The sequence below is a fragment of the Lissotriton helveticus genome, chromosome 6, assembly GCF_964261635.1.
Source record: "Lissotriton helveticus chromosome 6, aLisHel1.1, whole genome shotgun sequence".
NCBI lineage: Eukaryota > Metazoa > Chordata > Amphibia > Caudata > Salamandridae > Lissotriton > Lissotriton helveticus.
Window position 1 is genome coordinate 142,289,351 of NC_136067.1, and position 15,969 is coordinate 142,305,319.

The 15,969-nt window shown below is 42.9% G+C and overlaps 1 protein-coding gene across 1 annotated transcript in view; it reads left to right on the top strand.

Annotated features, from left to right (window-relative positions):
* Positions 1-15,969, top strand: part of SLC4A1AP (solute carrier family 4 member 1 adaptor protein) — a 119,138-nt gene that overhangs the window by 68,306 nt on the left and 34,863 nt on the right. The window contains exons 11-12 of the mRNA XM_078647497.1: positions 6,268-6,372; positions 9,898-9,968. Of these exons, the coding sequence (XP_078503623.1) occupies positions 6,268-6,372; positions 9,898-9,968 (176 nt within the window). The remainder of the gene's footprint in view (positions 1-6,267; positions 6,373-9,897; positions 9,969-15,969) is intronic.

The window sequence follows — 15,969 nt, forward strand, 5'->3', positions numbered from 1 at the left end:
ATGGTCTTGTGTTGCTCAAAATGTAGAAAATGGCATCATAGTTCAGAAAAGGGCATACTAAAAAATGAGGATTCTGGTGATAGTGTCCCAGTCAAAAGTACCTGAGGGATAATGGTTTGAATATTCTGTTTCCTGTCCAAATAGCTTTTCAGTGTCTCTTTTGTATGACTGATTGTCAGACAAATAAATTTACCACGCAGCCCCGTCTCGCTTCTTTCTGAGTCCCTAAACACAAATAGATCTAAAAAACATTATTCTCAGCCTCTGTAGCTGATGCTATTTTGCACTTTCAAAGGAAGATTTTTCAAGACCACAGCACAGCCCTAGTTTTTATGGGAAGTTTTTGGGTAACCCAGGATACCCTAATGGTATTAAAAGAAAAAATTGATCTCCTTGCCCCCTGCAAAGTATGTGGGGAGTAAAGCTCTTCCACAAACTAGAGAACTCAAAGGTATCCGGCTCTTATGTTGGAGGTCCTCATGCCAGCTCCCCCTGCGACTTTCCTCCTGTCCAGCTTGCCTACAGACCGCTTCCCTCTGCTGCCTTCAGTTTGGTGCCTCCTCTACTCATTTTCTGCTTGTTTTTGTTCCTTTTCTCTGCTCGCTCATGTCCTCTATTTTGCCTCTTTCTGCTCGTTTCTGACCTTACTTTTGCCCCTTTCTGCTCGTTTCTGACCTTACTTTTGCCCCTTTCTGCTTGTTTCTGACCTTTATTTCGCCCCTTTCTGCTCCTTCCTGACCTTTATTTTCCCTGTTTCTGGTCATTTCTGACCCTTATTTTGCCTCGTTCTGCTCGTTTCTGACCTTTATTCTGACGTTGCATTCACAGACCTAAATACCCCTGAGAGTGCTTCGCTCTACAAATGCTCACTGATTTTCAATTAGATTCTCAGTTCCCACTGTGAAAATCGACCAGAATTAGAGTAGCTATGTGAAAGTAGGACAAATGTTTGAGAGTGAGGGTGTGGGAGATTGCTTCAATGCGGATCATGACCCATAGTTGACTTGAATATGTCAGCAGATTGTATTTCGTTTTCTGTTGCCTACAGTGTGCATGTTAAGTAATTGGATATTTGGATATTGAGAATGATCATGCACTCCATATACAACAACATAGACTCTGTGCATGACCAAAATAACAAAGAGCTTGTATGATACTAGCTAGGATGTTATATATATTTATTCTTGGCCACAAATTGCTCTTTCCCCTGCAACATCTTCCTTTTGCCTAAAAAGTAAGACACATAGAACTCAACAGCTGCATTCATGCATACATCAACAGAGCAATGGCAATTCACAGAAAAGTGAATAGAGGTGCAGGGGAATGTAATTTTCCTACTCAAGGACCATTGGGCATGCAATGAAAACTTAACCTCATCATGTGCTTAAGAAGATAAGTTGCCCATTTGCCTACATGACCTCAGACTAATGTCCACTGCTACTTCGACGTCCTTTATCAGAGAAGTTTTGCATTTTCCTCTTATAAGTTTGTACCCCATGTCCGATTGTTGTCTTTATAGACACTGGACTAAATGTCTAAACAGGCGCTTACCCACATCACTATGCAGGCAGTTATAAAAACCTCTGTCAATAGGGTAATAGCATTTTGCTGAGGAAACCTAGTGGGCAGTTCACCCACTAGTTAATACACCCTATGGTCGTATTTTTAGAAATCTGGATCTACTTAAAGGTTTTTTCCTGAATATCTGATGACTGCTGACAGTCCAAAAGCCTTTTGAAAACACAACAAGATTATGGAGGGAGTGCTGAAACCTTTCAACCACTCACCCTCAGTCACATATCTGTGTTTGATCCATTGTTCTTCTGCTCACTATGCCACACCAGTTTGGATCCAGCCATATGCAAGTCAGTCTTGAACCTGTTCCTCATGGGCTGCCAAGCCAGGTCCTCCCTGGACCGGATACAAGCATCCTGGGCCCGGTTTCTGGGTTTCACCCCTCATCAGTCAGGCTAGCTTGAATACAGTGGCACTGTAAGCAAGGGATCCACACCTGGGCATACCCATGGCCACTTGAGGAAAAATAGCAAATGCAACAAGATGATGTACGGAGTGCTGAACCTTTTCAGCCACTCACCCTCAGTCAGATCTGGGTTTAATCCATCGTTCTTTTGCTCATTATGCCACCCCAGGTTGGACCCAGTCATATGTAAATCAGTCTTGACCCTGTTACTCATGGGAACAGTTCAGCCCGAACGGTCAGGCCAGGTCCTCCCTGGACAGTAAACAAGCATCCTGGGGCAGGTTTCGGGGTTTCACCCCTCATCAGCTGGGCTAGCTTGAATCCAGTGGCATAGTGAGCAGGGGACCTACGCCTGCGCATACCCATGGCCACTTAAGGCAAACATAGCAAACACAACAATAGGTTAATAGCATTTTGCTGATGAAACCTAGTGGGCAGTTCACACACTAATTAATATAATGCTATGGTTGTATTTTCATAAATCTGGATATACACAAAGTTTTTTTTCTGAATATCTGTTGACTTCTGACACTCCAAACGCCATCTCTCAAACCTAGGGTTGGGCTGCTTTCGATAGGGATGTGGAACCAGGTGGTTAAAGGCTAATGCCTTGATACTTTCAAGATACTGCTAATACAACACTACAGATTGCAGGAAAGCAAGACAATGGAAGGGATACCTTGCTGATTTATTTATTTATTTATTTATTTGCACACTTGTACCGCGCTGGGAATCGACTCCCTGAGGAGTATCTCCGCGCCTTTGGCAGCACCTAAGAGCAAAAAGGCCCTATCTAATATTTTTAATTGTCCAACCAGAGCTAGTAATTAAACAGGAAAGTTTTTAATTTTTTCCTAAAGGAAAAAAGTTCCTTACATGATCTAATTTCGTAAGGAAGTTCATTCCAAAACTTCGGGCCTGCTACTGATAAAGCCCTTCCCCCTTGTCTTGTCTTCCAGAACCTGGGGACAACTAACAATTCACGATCACCAGATCTCAGAGATCTTAAGGGGATGTATGGAGTACATTTTTTTGTTAGATAATGAGGGCCATTCCCAGTGAGGCACTTGTGGATTATGCAGCAAGTTTTAAACAACACCCTCTGTTTCACTGTAAGCCAGTGAAGTTTGTTCAGTAGTGGTTTTGAGGGAGTACGGGCCGGGGCATTAAGGACAAGGCGAGCAGCCGTGTTCTGCACCACTTGTAATCTGGCAGTGATCCCCTCATTTGCGGCTAGCAGCAAACCATTACAATAATCCAGTCTACTCAACACGAGCGACTGAACTAGTGTTTTCCTGGTGGTATCAGGTAGCAGGGGGAATACCCGTCGGAGAAGCCCAATAACATGGAAACAGGAGCTCACCACTTGATTAGCATGATGTTTAAGGGTGAGCTCCTGAACCAATTTAACTCCTAGATCTTTCACAACCACTTTGGGCTCAGGGACTGGGCCTAGGTCTTGAGGCCACCAGTCAGGAGTCCACAGGTGTTTGGCTTCCCCAAAGAGCATCACCTCAGTCTTAGAGACGTTGCACTGAAGGAAGTTTGCTGCCATCCAGTGTGCCACTTCTTTCATCCCTTGGGCAAAGGAGATACGTACTTCAGGAGTCATGGTTTTAAACGGAAAAAGGAGTTGGTATCGTCTGCATACGATACGGGAATGAACCCGTGGGATCTCATGATGTTAGCTAGGGGTGCCACGTAGATGTTAAATAACGTTGGGCTCAAGCAGGAGCCCTGTGGCACCCCCTTTGAGATCTCCACCTCCTCTGACTGGTAGGGACCCAGTATGACTCTTTGAGTACGTGTGGTGAAAAAACTCCTTAACCAGGCCAGCGCCTTGCCTCCCAGACCGATGTCAACTAGTCTGGAGGTCATGATCTCATGTGACAGTGTCAAACGCCGCTGACAGATCTAAAAGCACCAGGATAACGGAATAACCCTTATCCTGTAGCATATGAAGATCGTCAGCGACGGACAGCAAGGCGGTCTCAGTGCTGTGCCTTGGCCTAAACCCCGATTGGGAGGGATCTAGTCCCCCCGTACTTTCAATATATTTGGATAGGTGCTGATTTACAAACTTCTCAGTAAGCTTCCCTAAGAAAGGGAGGAGAGAAATGGGTCTCAAGTTTGTCAGGTCGGTCCACGGAATGGAGTTGTTCTTCCGTAGAGGCCTCACCAGAGCATGCTTCCAGTCAAGGGGAACTTCCCCTGTACTCAAGGATAGATTAACAACCTGCTGAATTCCAACACCCAGATCGTCACTCAGAAGTGACATGATCCGTGCCGGAATAATATCTGAAGGGCACCCACTCTTTATTTGAGTGATTAGAATAGTTATCTCCTTCAAAGATATTGGCGGGAATTCTACAAGTTTGTTAGCCTTGTTTTCTGCTGTGCTAAGGTGTGGATAAACCATACTGTCAACAGTTCCCATGTTGTTAGGGATGGTTTTTGAGGTCAAGATCTTAGTGTAAATGCCTTCAATTTTTCTGACAAAGAACTGTGAGATGTTGTTACAGAGTTCCTGGGACTCAATCCCCTCTGTTTCACAGGCTATGGGCTTAGTGAAAGTTTGTAAAATTTGATAGAGAACTTTAACATTTTTACCAGCTGATGATAATTGGGCTGCTATATGGTGTTTCCGAGCAGTCCGAATAGCTTTATGGTAGCTTTTTAGAGAAGTCCTGTGATTATCTCTATCCTCTACCTTGCGTGTGACTCTCCATCGTTTTTCTAACTTCCTCGCAGTTAGCTTTAGTTGTCTGAGATCGTCTGTGAACCAAACTTCTTGTTTAGGGGCAGGCCGTGGTTTATATGTCCTAAGAGGAACAACATGATTTATAGTTGTGATTACAGCTTCATTAAAACTGGCTAATGCCGTGGTGACATTGTCCCCACATTCAACCCAATTGGGTTCTGTATATTTCCCCCTAAAACTCTCTGGTGTAAGTTTGTTCCAGGGTCTTCTGACATCAGCCATAGTCCTCTGAATGCCCTTTACCCTCTGATTAGAGCGAGTATAGAACTCAATGATGGAGTGGTCAGTCCAGTCCACTTGAATGGGAGGCAAACATTTTATCGCTGTAGAATTATATAACACAAGATCCAATGTATGGCCAGCTAAGTGTGTGGGTCCCTGATTTATTTGGTTGAAGCCAAGTGTGGCCAGATCCGCCAGTAATGTCTGTGCCTCCACACATGTATCTATTTCGCTGTGGACATTAAAATCCCCTACCAAAATAAAATCTGAATTCACCTGCATGTGGGGAGCTAGAGCTTCAACAAGATGAATGGAGAAATTCCCAGGGGGACCTGGGGGTCGATAGACTAATGCTCCCTTCCTGGTTTCCCTGGAACTAGGGTTAATAGTAAAAATTAGGAGCTCCATTTGTGGATTACACACCGTCTCGGTAACCACCACCTCCATTTCCTGTCTGAAAACAATGGCTAGCCCACCTCCAGTTTTAATAGGGCGGTCCATCCTTACCATTTTATATCCTGACGGTACCCCCAATGTTATGGCCGGGACAGTGTGGGGCTTAAGCCAGGTCTCAGTTAAAAAACAAAGATGTGGGTTTTCTGATGTTAGGAGATCCCAAACCTGAGTTGAATGAGTGACCAAGGAGCGAACATTGCACAGAAGGCTCTTACAATTTAAAAATGGGTCGTTAGGAGGGCTGCCAATCAACTTTATAGGGTCTTTAGCAGGGACAAATAAGGTAGATCTTAGCTGACGCGGAGTGATTACAGCGCTGATGGTAAATTGTGTTAAACATTCCCTGCAGGTAAACGGTCCCTCCAGGCTACTCCCTACCCTATGGGAGCACAATGTTGTGACATACCTGCCCATGTCCTTTAGGGTCTGGCTGGTATACGAGGGAGCGAGGCACCGGACTGACTCCGAGCACCGGGTAGTACCTGCCATAGCCCCCTGCCCCTGGCCCTGTCCTGTCGCGGACGGGCGCAGACGGGCAGGTCTTTGGCTCGTCTTAGGCGCAGGAGTAGGCGCCACACTGCGCGTCAACACTGCGCGTTGAGCCGACGAGTTGCTTTATAGCCCTCGAGTATGGGAGAGCTAGAGCGCTAACCGCTCGCCTCCCTGGATGTTCCTGGCTCTGCCCCGCCTTCCGCACCATTATCCCTACTATAACCACATACTTGATAGTCATGCTTGTACATTGTTTGAAGAAGGTTTATAATTCAGATTAATGTAGAACTCTTCTACATTTTCTTTTACTACACATACTGCATTCTCTGTTGACCTTTTATGATTTTTCCTTTAGGAACCACTGAACGGGATCAAGGTGTTGGTGGTGAAACAAAGTCTCAGAAGAAAGCAGATGGATGTCATGATGACTCAGTAACACAATCCCAGCATCATTCCCCAGGTTAGCAGCCCAATCACCTGCATTTCTGTTTTCATGAACCATGGAATGCACTTCCACTGCATATTTAAAATGCCCCAACTTACTGGGTTTCTGGAAACTTCTGAAAACCTGGCTGTACAACTCTTTAGCTTTCCAATTTTCTTTTCTCCCTCTGTGTCTATCACTGCCTTATTAGCTAGTGCAAAGTTGCCTCCGGATATTAGAAATCCTAATACCAAAACATGAATATTGCCCCCTCACACTAGTTTCTTCTAAATTATTTACTGTGTATCCACGAAGCCCCCGCAGGTTTCCATTTTGCCCCATGTCAGTTTTAACCTATACATGGAGCTGCTTTGTGCTTTACTCAGAAATAACAAATGAAAATTCACCTGTTAGCCCATGATGCACATCTCTTCTTAAAAGTCTCAGATATCCAGTGCCTCAAACACTGCCTGCACATCATCCAGAGCTGTATGTCCAGGTCCTACCTGAAGCTCGTCGCAAACAAGACAGAATTCCCAATAGTTACCAAGAACAATAATAGAGCAACAGTACAAACCTAGCTCAATGACATGAACCTTGACAGCTACGAACACCAACTTTCATCCAATGCCAGGTGACTTGCAATCAACCTGGACACCAGCCTCACCCTCAGGTAACACATTGACCAAAAAACCGACAGCCTGGTACCATCTCTCTCTTCTAAAGAAAGTGAAACCTTTTCCTCCAGGAAGCGCCTTCAGTCCTGCTTTTTTGTTCAAGCTCTCATTCGCTCACAGGTGAATGTTGGTAACTCCCTGCTCCATGGCCTCCCCCACTCCAGTCTGGCTCCCCCAAGGGCATCTTGCACGCTACACCACATCTCATCAGGGAATTAAGAAAATATGATCACATCACCCCTATCATGATGGAGTTCAACTGGCTCCTGACTCCCCTTGGCAGCCCACCCTGTCGTCAAAACCAGGTTCATAATTTACAAAAACATTCCTACCCGCAACCCCTTTTCTCCTTTAGACCAGCTCACCTTGGTGGTTCTCTGCACACCCGCAGCCATGATAACACGGACTGCAGACTAAGTAGTGCAAAACAAAAAAACAAAGCACCCGGCCTTTTCCATCTGAGCACCCAGGCTGTGGGACAACATCCCTGTATCCATTAGGACTGCCGCAACGGTGCTCCAATTTACAAAAGAGTTGAAGACGCACCTCTTTTAAGACATTGCAATGCATTAACCGTCGTCAAAACCAGTTACTTCTCCTATCATGTTTTGAATGGATGCTCTCCACTGCCTTTTGGCTAGTGCTGTAGAAATACCCCATACATACATACATTTTTAATGTCCCCTCTGTATGTTGAAAGATACCATCTCAAATTCTGTGTGCAAATTTCCAAGATTACTTATATTTGATGTTGGTTAGTCTATGTAATACCAAAACGGCAATAACATTCTTCTTATGATGCCGCCAAGATGTGCCTTGACGTTGTGAAAGAGTTGCATTGTTGCAAAGGCCGAATATATTTTTGGGAAAGCGCAGCTGTATGGATATTTGCCTCGCAATGAAGGATATTTGCACTTTAGTGGGTTTCTTCGATTTGCAGTCGATTTGGCACCTTCTTCTGACATGCTCTGTCTGGAACGTTATACAGTGTTACACATATCACACATTCAATATTATCAATAAAATCAACTGCTTTTGAGAAATGAATTTCATCAAAGTTACAAATTGATAACGTGTAGCAGAATACAATACAAACAACAATCCTACAGTCTTATAAGTAATTAATAAGATACAATGACACGTCTTCACTATACCAAAAGTCATACACATAAGTGCAACAGTATCATGCAAATGTGAGTAAATAACATCACATCCCCAGAACAGCAACATACTCATTGCTTTATTCTAATTGTTCGCTGTGGAAGTTCAGGTTGCGTTATCAGCTTTACTGTTTTCCCCATGCCTTTTGTCACCCAGCACTGCAGGCAAAATATCATCCTGAACTAAACCAACGCAATTAAAAAAAACACCGAAATGTGCCAGTCATGGTTAGCAAGCAATCCTAACTCACCCCCAATCCACTGCTCATGATCTCAGACATGGTGTCTCATGACAGAAGTGTGGCTCAATGGTTAGAGCGGCAGACCCTGATGCAGAGATCTAGCCCGGGACCAGGGTTCAATTCCCCGCCTCGGCGGGTCTTGGGCTCAAAAATTCCACGGACCTGATAATTCTCGCCTCGGTGCCTATTCCAATCATGGAGTCCCACTCTGCAACTCTGGGCAATAGCTTGCTTAATCTCCACAACGGCCCCCACAACGCTAAGGATGCCTGGCCTCCACCTTGGGGGTGCCCAGGAGTGGACACCTCACATGGAAAGCCAGGATGGGTTCCACAGCGGTATTCGTACAAGCGCCTTGAGACCCTTGCGGGTGAGTAGTGCGCTATACAAGTATCAATTTACAATTTACATTACATCAGAAAAGGCATAATTGTGACATCACCTTCCTTTTTCACTTGAAAGTAATACGTTACCATAACTACAAAGCCATTATTGCAGTCTGTGTAATATCTGTTTGAGTGTGCATATAGTCACATATTCGTAGTTCTGACTTGATTTAAGGGTCAGATGCCCCGCCCTTGCACGGCTGATAAATGGTATTATGCTTGCACTGCCCACCCGCTGCTGCTGATATCTCCAGGTATGCCTCTTTCAGAAAGAAGGAAGAACCACACAGTCCCCTGTAGCTTGAGTCAGACAGTATTTAATGCACAAGCAAAAAAGTTAATATACCCCTTGAAAGGCAACCAAGGCAAATTGAGCTAAGTTTTTGACGTAACCTTGAAGAACAGACATTCTAGTATTGTGAAGCGCCTGTGTCCATTTTACTGTTCAAGCTGTGCTCCTCTGCCTGCCTTCTTTACGCTTCACCTCTTTCTCTGTATGCTGCACCGGTTGTGTTCTCTAGAAAGGATAGAATCATCATGCTAAATACAGTACATTGGGGTGACCGGCAAAAAGAAAAAGAAAACCAGAACATAAACATATTGATATTATTTTTATTTTGTACATTTGTAAAGGAAATTATAATTGCCACTAATCAAGAGATTGTAGCAGAGGCTACAAATAGGTAGGTTCTAAATTTGTCTAAATATCCAGTGTTTTTCCTCTGAGCACTGGTTGGCAGACTGTATTCCACCCTTGCGTCCCTTCGATTGCAAATATTTTTGGATCGCAAGATCAGTAATTGCATTTCTAGTGTCTTTCTGTATTTGCCCCATGAATGTCTGAATTTCATTTTATTTTGCCTTCCTTTGACTATAGTTTTTCAGATTTTCAAATAGAGTTGAGCATTATTCATTAATCTCAGCTGTAGTTTATCGCAAAATACACAAATATTTCTATCTGCACTGTAAGTCTTAAATTATCTGAGCTGAATATGTTTTAATTAATGTGATTTGTTGTTGCTGAAAACTACTATCTTATTTAATTTACACAAAAAATGTAGTATTTCGGTCTTAAATACATTTTCTTTTTTCCTAGAATCTAAGAAAGCGGACAATAAAGCTAAAGAGCTGCCTGTGAAAAAAAAGAAACTTTACGGTCCGAGCCGAGTAAGTACTGACCCTGAGAATTTATAATGCAAGGGGTAAATATCACTTACAACGAAACATTTACAACGCACTACCATTACAACGCGGTCATTACAACGCAAACCATTACAACGCATTACGCTGGGGGGCGCTCTAAGATAGGGAATAAGTTTAATTTACTATCCAACACCTTCCCTAGTGTCCACGGGGACTGGAGTTGGAATAGTAAATTAAACTATTCACTATCCAGTACCCAAAAGCGCTATGCGGTGTAATGGTATGCGATGTAAAAACCGCGTTGTAAAGGCAGGCGTTGTAATAGCCTGCGTTGTAACGTCATACATCCAATGCAAGGTGATGAGAAATCCTAGCCCATTGGTACTGTCCCCTCAACAATATCCTTAGCTCTGTCTAGCCTTTCTTACATTTTAGCAGCGAATGCCTATTATTGTGAGGTTTTCTCTTTGTTGAAACATTTTTGTTTAAATTCACAAATGTGCATATTCTGCATAAATGCAGTTCATGTTCCCAGTTTAATATTTATATTTTTCTGATTTGTAACTCACTGGAAAATTCCTATGAGGAAGGATCACATCTCAGCTGTATTCTAGCATGGATCCCATTTTGGGACTTTATTGTGCGGCAGAGGGCCTGATCAATGTTCCACAGTTTTGAATGCAGGAGACATTTGTATTCAGGTGGCACATTATTTTCAGAATATTGCAGACCTCACGGTCCCTGGAACCAAGAGTTGCCAGCAAACCTCTTCCTCTGCAGGACGTCAAGGAGACATAAGGATAACACTTCATCCTGTTTCTTCAGACCATCCATAGTTACCGGGCTTAAAAACACAAGGAGGTAAGGACTAGAGAGTGCCCCTGTTCTCATGAGGTTAGAGGGCCTGAAATGTGGCTAACATATGTGCTATGAACCCCAGCTATATAACTGCTGCTGTGCAGTATTCTCCACCATGCTGCCCAACCAGTGGGCCAACAATAAGAGACAGGAGAATAAGTCCAGCACCAGGACCCTGGGTGGCCCTGACCTTGGGGTTGGGTGGGGAGCTAGTGATTGCCCTTCCAAATACAACATCATGTCCTATTTCTTGTGCTACCTGAGTAAATAAGAAGTCCAGCCTGTCCATGCATTTCAGTCTAGTGTGTCTTTCAGAAGGAACCTGTAATAAGGGGATACAAGGTGATTACGTTACCAATTCGAACTTCCACAAAACATTCAGCTTCCTGCAGGGTTCAAGTGAAAAGGTCTCAGGAACTGGTATTATGTTGGATAAACAGGGAAATCCTTCACAAAGGTAAGCAGTGGAGAGCAAGATTTCCGGAAATGATGTTGTATTTTTAGACTTGGTAAGATCTGTGTCTTTTTAGGTCTCGCCTAGCGTTGCTGTGCACATGCGCAGCTCACTCAGTGAGATTTAATGCAGATGAGGACTTTTAGAAAAAGGCTTAAAGCCCCGCCCCTCATTTCCATTGGCTGGCGTCGCCGTTTATGCTAAACGGTGGCCAGCCATTGGAAATGAGCTATCTATATTGCCTCCCTTTGGCTTTTTGTGCCGGCCCACTTGGACTGGCTCGCCTGCTTTCCTTCTGTCTTAAACGATTTTTTATCTGTATGGGGCCATGTGTGTAAACATAAATTCCCCCCCCCCTCTTTCTTTATGCACTGACCACTTCTTTGAAAAATCCAGTGTGTACGCTATTTGGTACGCGGAGGAGGCAAATGAGATTACATTCGGTACATGATCATATAACATGGCGATTTGGCATTTCCAACTTAATATCTTTTGAGGTGTTAGGATGTGATTTTATGAACTTATATTAGTTATTAAAATGTTATGTGTGTAGAATTTTGCAACGTAGTTCTAATGCCCAACTTATTTTTTTCGGACTTCCATGCTTGTCATTAGTTTCTCTTAGATATGTGCGGTTATTTATATTAATACAGCGGAACGTTAATGTTCGAGGCATATGAGCTGCAGATTACACACTATGCATAGATGGCCACCTAGTGTTGGGCCCGGATGTTTGCAGTTTGTTTTGTTGTAGAAAAGTCTTTGGAAGTCACAGGATAGGTGACTTCTCCTTTGGATGATACTGTGCATGGGCATCGGCTCCATCCCCAGATTGTTTTTTTTCCGCCACCGGCCTCAGATGTGTTTCCAGCGCTCCATGTTGGAACCGATTTCCTTCGGCGCGCAATCCTCACCAACTTACAGAAATTAAGTTTCGAACGCTTTTACAGTCGACGCTACTCTTCAACACCTAAAACTTCGATTCCGGTCGTCGTCGACGGCCTTCGGGCCTAACTAGGCCTCGACTCCAGCTAAAGGACGCCATTTAAAAAGGGTTCTCAATGTGGGTCGAAGGTTCCCCACACCGACCTTCATGAAGTGTGTAACCTTTGCCTCTCCCCGGAGCACGAGGCCAAAGACTGTTCCGCTTGTGACTCTTTCCGCTCCAAGAAGACTATCCGGGACCGAAGAGCGAGGAGAACAATGGCTCGATCTTCAGCTTCGATTCCGGACGACATCTTTGAGGAAGGCGTCAACGTTCCAGAACAACACAACGTCGACAGCAATTCCGAGGCAGAAGACTCCGAAGTCGAGGACATCACTCCAGCACAGCGGGTCGTAAGTAAGACCGTCGACCCCGACCCTTCCTCGACACACCCAAAGAAGGCCCCGGTCACACCCACCCGCTTCGGATTCGAAAAAACCACCGGAACCGAAAAAACCATTGGATACAAAAAACATACCGGAGCCGAAAAAAGCTTCGGAGCTGAAAAAGACTCCTGCTTCTCCGGTTAAAGACATTGCCAAAAAAACAAAATAAACCGCTTTGGTGCCAAAACCTTCCTCCGCACCAAAAGATCGGCCTCCTGCAGAGGACTTACTTTATCCAGACCCTGCTCAGAAGACTCTAGCTAAAGATCCAATCACTGGACAGCTGATTTTGGCTTCAAAAAAGCGACCACTGGACTAACCAGCTCCAGCTCCGCATTCAAAGAAGAAGGACATGGCTACTTCTCCTTTAAGACTGCCTTCCCCTTCTCTTTCACCTGTACCATCACCACATCCTCCCATACCACAACATTCCCCAGCATCCTCTATCATACCAGACGATGACAACAGGGATGATAGCTCTGATGATATGGGGGGGTAACATGCCTGATCGAGCTACTCCTACAGGATCACCTGAACCGTGGGATGATTATAACACCCCAGATGTCCCAAATGTCCCTCAGGATGACATATACCTCTCAAGGCCTTCCCCACCAGCAGACACTATGGGTTTCAATCAATTATTTCACAGGGCTGCGCAATATCATGAGGTAGACATGCATACAGACCCTGTAAATGAAGACTTCTTAATGGATACCTTTGATAGTGCACAAAGGTCCTCATCCATTTTACCAATGCTTAAATGAGTGATTAAGCATGCTCCTGAAGTCTTCAAAGACCCAGTCAGAACTCGGGTCATTAACCCTCGCATAGAGAAAAAATATAAAGCTGCTCCCTCAGACCCAGCATATATTAAAGGTCCTGTACCACTAGACTCACTTGTAGTTTCCAATGCACGCAAGAGAGCAAACTCACAAACATCAGGTGAAGCTCCACCACCAGATAAAGAGTCTAAGCTACTTGACGCATCAGGGAAAAGAACGGCGTCTCAAGCAGCAAACATGTGGCGTATCGCCAATACACGTGCATTATTAGCCAGATATGACAGGGCACATTATGGAGAATTAGAATCATTAATGATGCACCTCCCGGATAAGTACAAGGATAGAGCAAATGAACTTATCCAAGAGGGGAAAAACATTACAAACACCTCTATTCGGTGTGCACTTGATGCAGCAGATACTGCCTCTAGGGCAGTTAACACCAGCGTCCTATTATGTAGACATGCCTGGCTACACATATCAGGGTTCAAACCTGAAGTACAAAGTGCCATTCTTGTGTTCAATATATATTAATATTGAAGTTTTCAAGAAGAAACACAGATAGACAAAACAGAAAAATATACAATATGTCAGTAAATTACAAAGAAATTGAATAATCAAAATTACAAATGGCAGTCATTAATAAATGAAATACAATAAGAAATAGTCTATCATAGGAAGAACTAAACGTAGGGAGAAGGAGGGAGGGGGAAGGAGGAGGGGGATGGAAATAACTTATCATATTACAATAAACTCGAAAAATAGAGTTACCATAAATGGAACAGCATTAAATATAACAATTAATAAATAACTGGAATCACCGCAATAAATATGAATCAATAGGGTACCAAAAAGATTGATAAGAAACTGAATTGTGATGAACGCCTTGTAGAGACAATTGAGCACCTCTTCTTGTAAAGATAATCCAGGACCACCAGGCATGAACTGAAAGAGAAGTAGCGTCCTTCCAACAAAAAGTGATTGATTTTAACGCTGCTGAAATCAAGAAATTGAATAACTTTGCTTCAGCATCATCAAGAGGGTATGTTAAAGCAAGTGATTTACAAATTAACAATTTATAAGAAAGTACATCTCGTATAGGTAAAATGTTCAATATTACATCCCAAACTTCAGTCCAAAATTTCAGAATAACTGGGCAATCAAATAACATATGACGTAATATCCCAGGAGAGGCTTTACAGTGCCAACATAGATCTGATGGAAGCAATTTAGCACGAAACAGTTGTGATGGGGACCATAAGGAATTAAACAAAATGTAAGCATTTGTTTGATAGAGGGATACTGGTAACCATCCAGAAACACTATTGGTCCAAACTAATGACCAAGAGTCAACAGATAGAGAAATGGAGAGCTCAGTATTTCAAAAGGTTGAAATTGCATCAATGTTGGTTCCTAATGAAGTGGTGAATTTTTTATAAAAGACAGAAACTGCTTTAGAGGAAACAGAAACAACATTGAGGTATATCATCAAATCAGTTGTTGTCATAGAAGGGATACCATTCGGAAAAGAGTCTAAAATAGAGTTACACAAAAATTGGTACTTAAGCAAATCGGACTCTGGTAAATTAAATTGCAATTGAAGCTGAGCAAAGGGGATAAAGGCACCATTCGAAAAAATATCTTTAAGATAGACAATGCACTTTGTAATCCATGAGGACCAGAAAGTGACATTTCTGTTCAGTTTTATGAGAGCACTGTGCCACAAGGATAAATGTACCGTAGAAAGTAAAGGAGAGGCAAAATTAGAATCCAAATCATTAAATAATAATGTGGATGATTTGATGATGGTCGAGTAATATACAACCTTGGAGGAATGAGACATGGTTAACAGGTAGGGTAATGGGAAAGGGTCTACCAGAGATGTTTCAATATGAAACCAAATAGGAGGTTTAACAACGTGAGAAGCAGTAAACCATAACGAACTCTGCTTTAATATGAAAGCCTTATGGTAGAGATAAAAGTCAGGGAGTCCAAATCCTGCCTGACTTTTAGGGATTTTCAATTTTTTGTAAGCAATACGAGGAGGCTTATTGTTCCAAAGAAATTTGGACAATATTTTATCAATATCTTTATAAAATTTTAGGGGAAATTGAGTGGGGATCATAGCAAGGGAGTAAAAGATTTTCGGGGCAAGATTCATTTTTATAAATTCCATTCTCCCCCACCAGGAAAGATGAAGGGAAGACCATTTAGAAGTTTTGTTTTTGACATATTCATATAGAAAAGTACAATTTAATTTTAACGTTACATGCAATGAAGATGAGAATAAAATGCCAAGGTATTTCAATTTGCTGGTTTGCCAAATAATATCAGATGAAGGTAACATATCGGGGGTACAAAGCACATTTAAAGGGAAAAATTCAGTTTTAGTAACATTTAATTTATACCCAGAGACGGCAGAATATTTGGCAATAATATCTAATAAGGATGGAACAGAAGAAATCGGATTACTAATAAACAATAAAACATCATCCGCATAAGCTAAAGTTTTGACAGTAACATCTTTAATTGTGATACCCTAAATGTCTTTACAATGACGTAT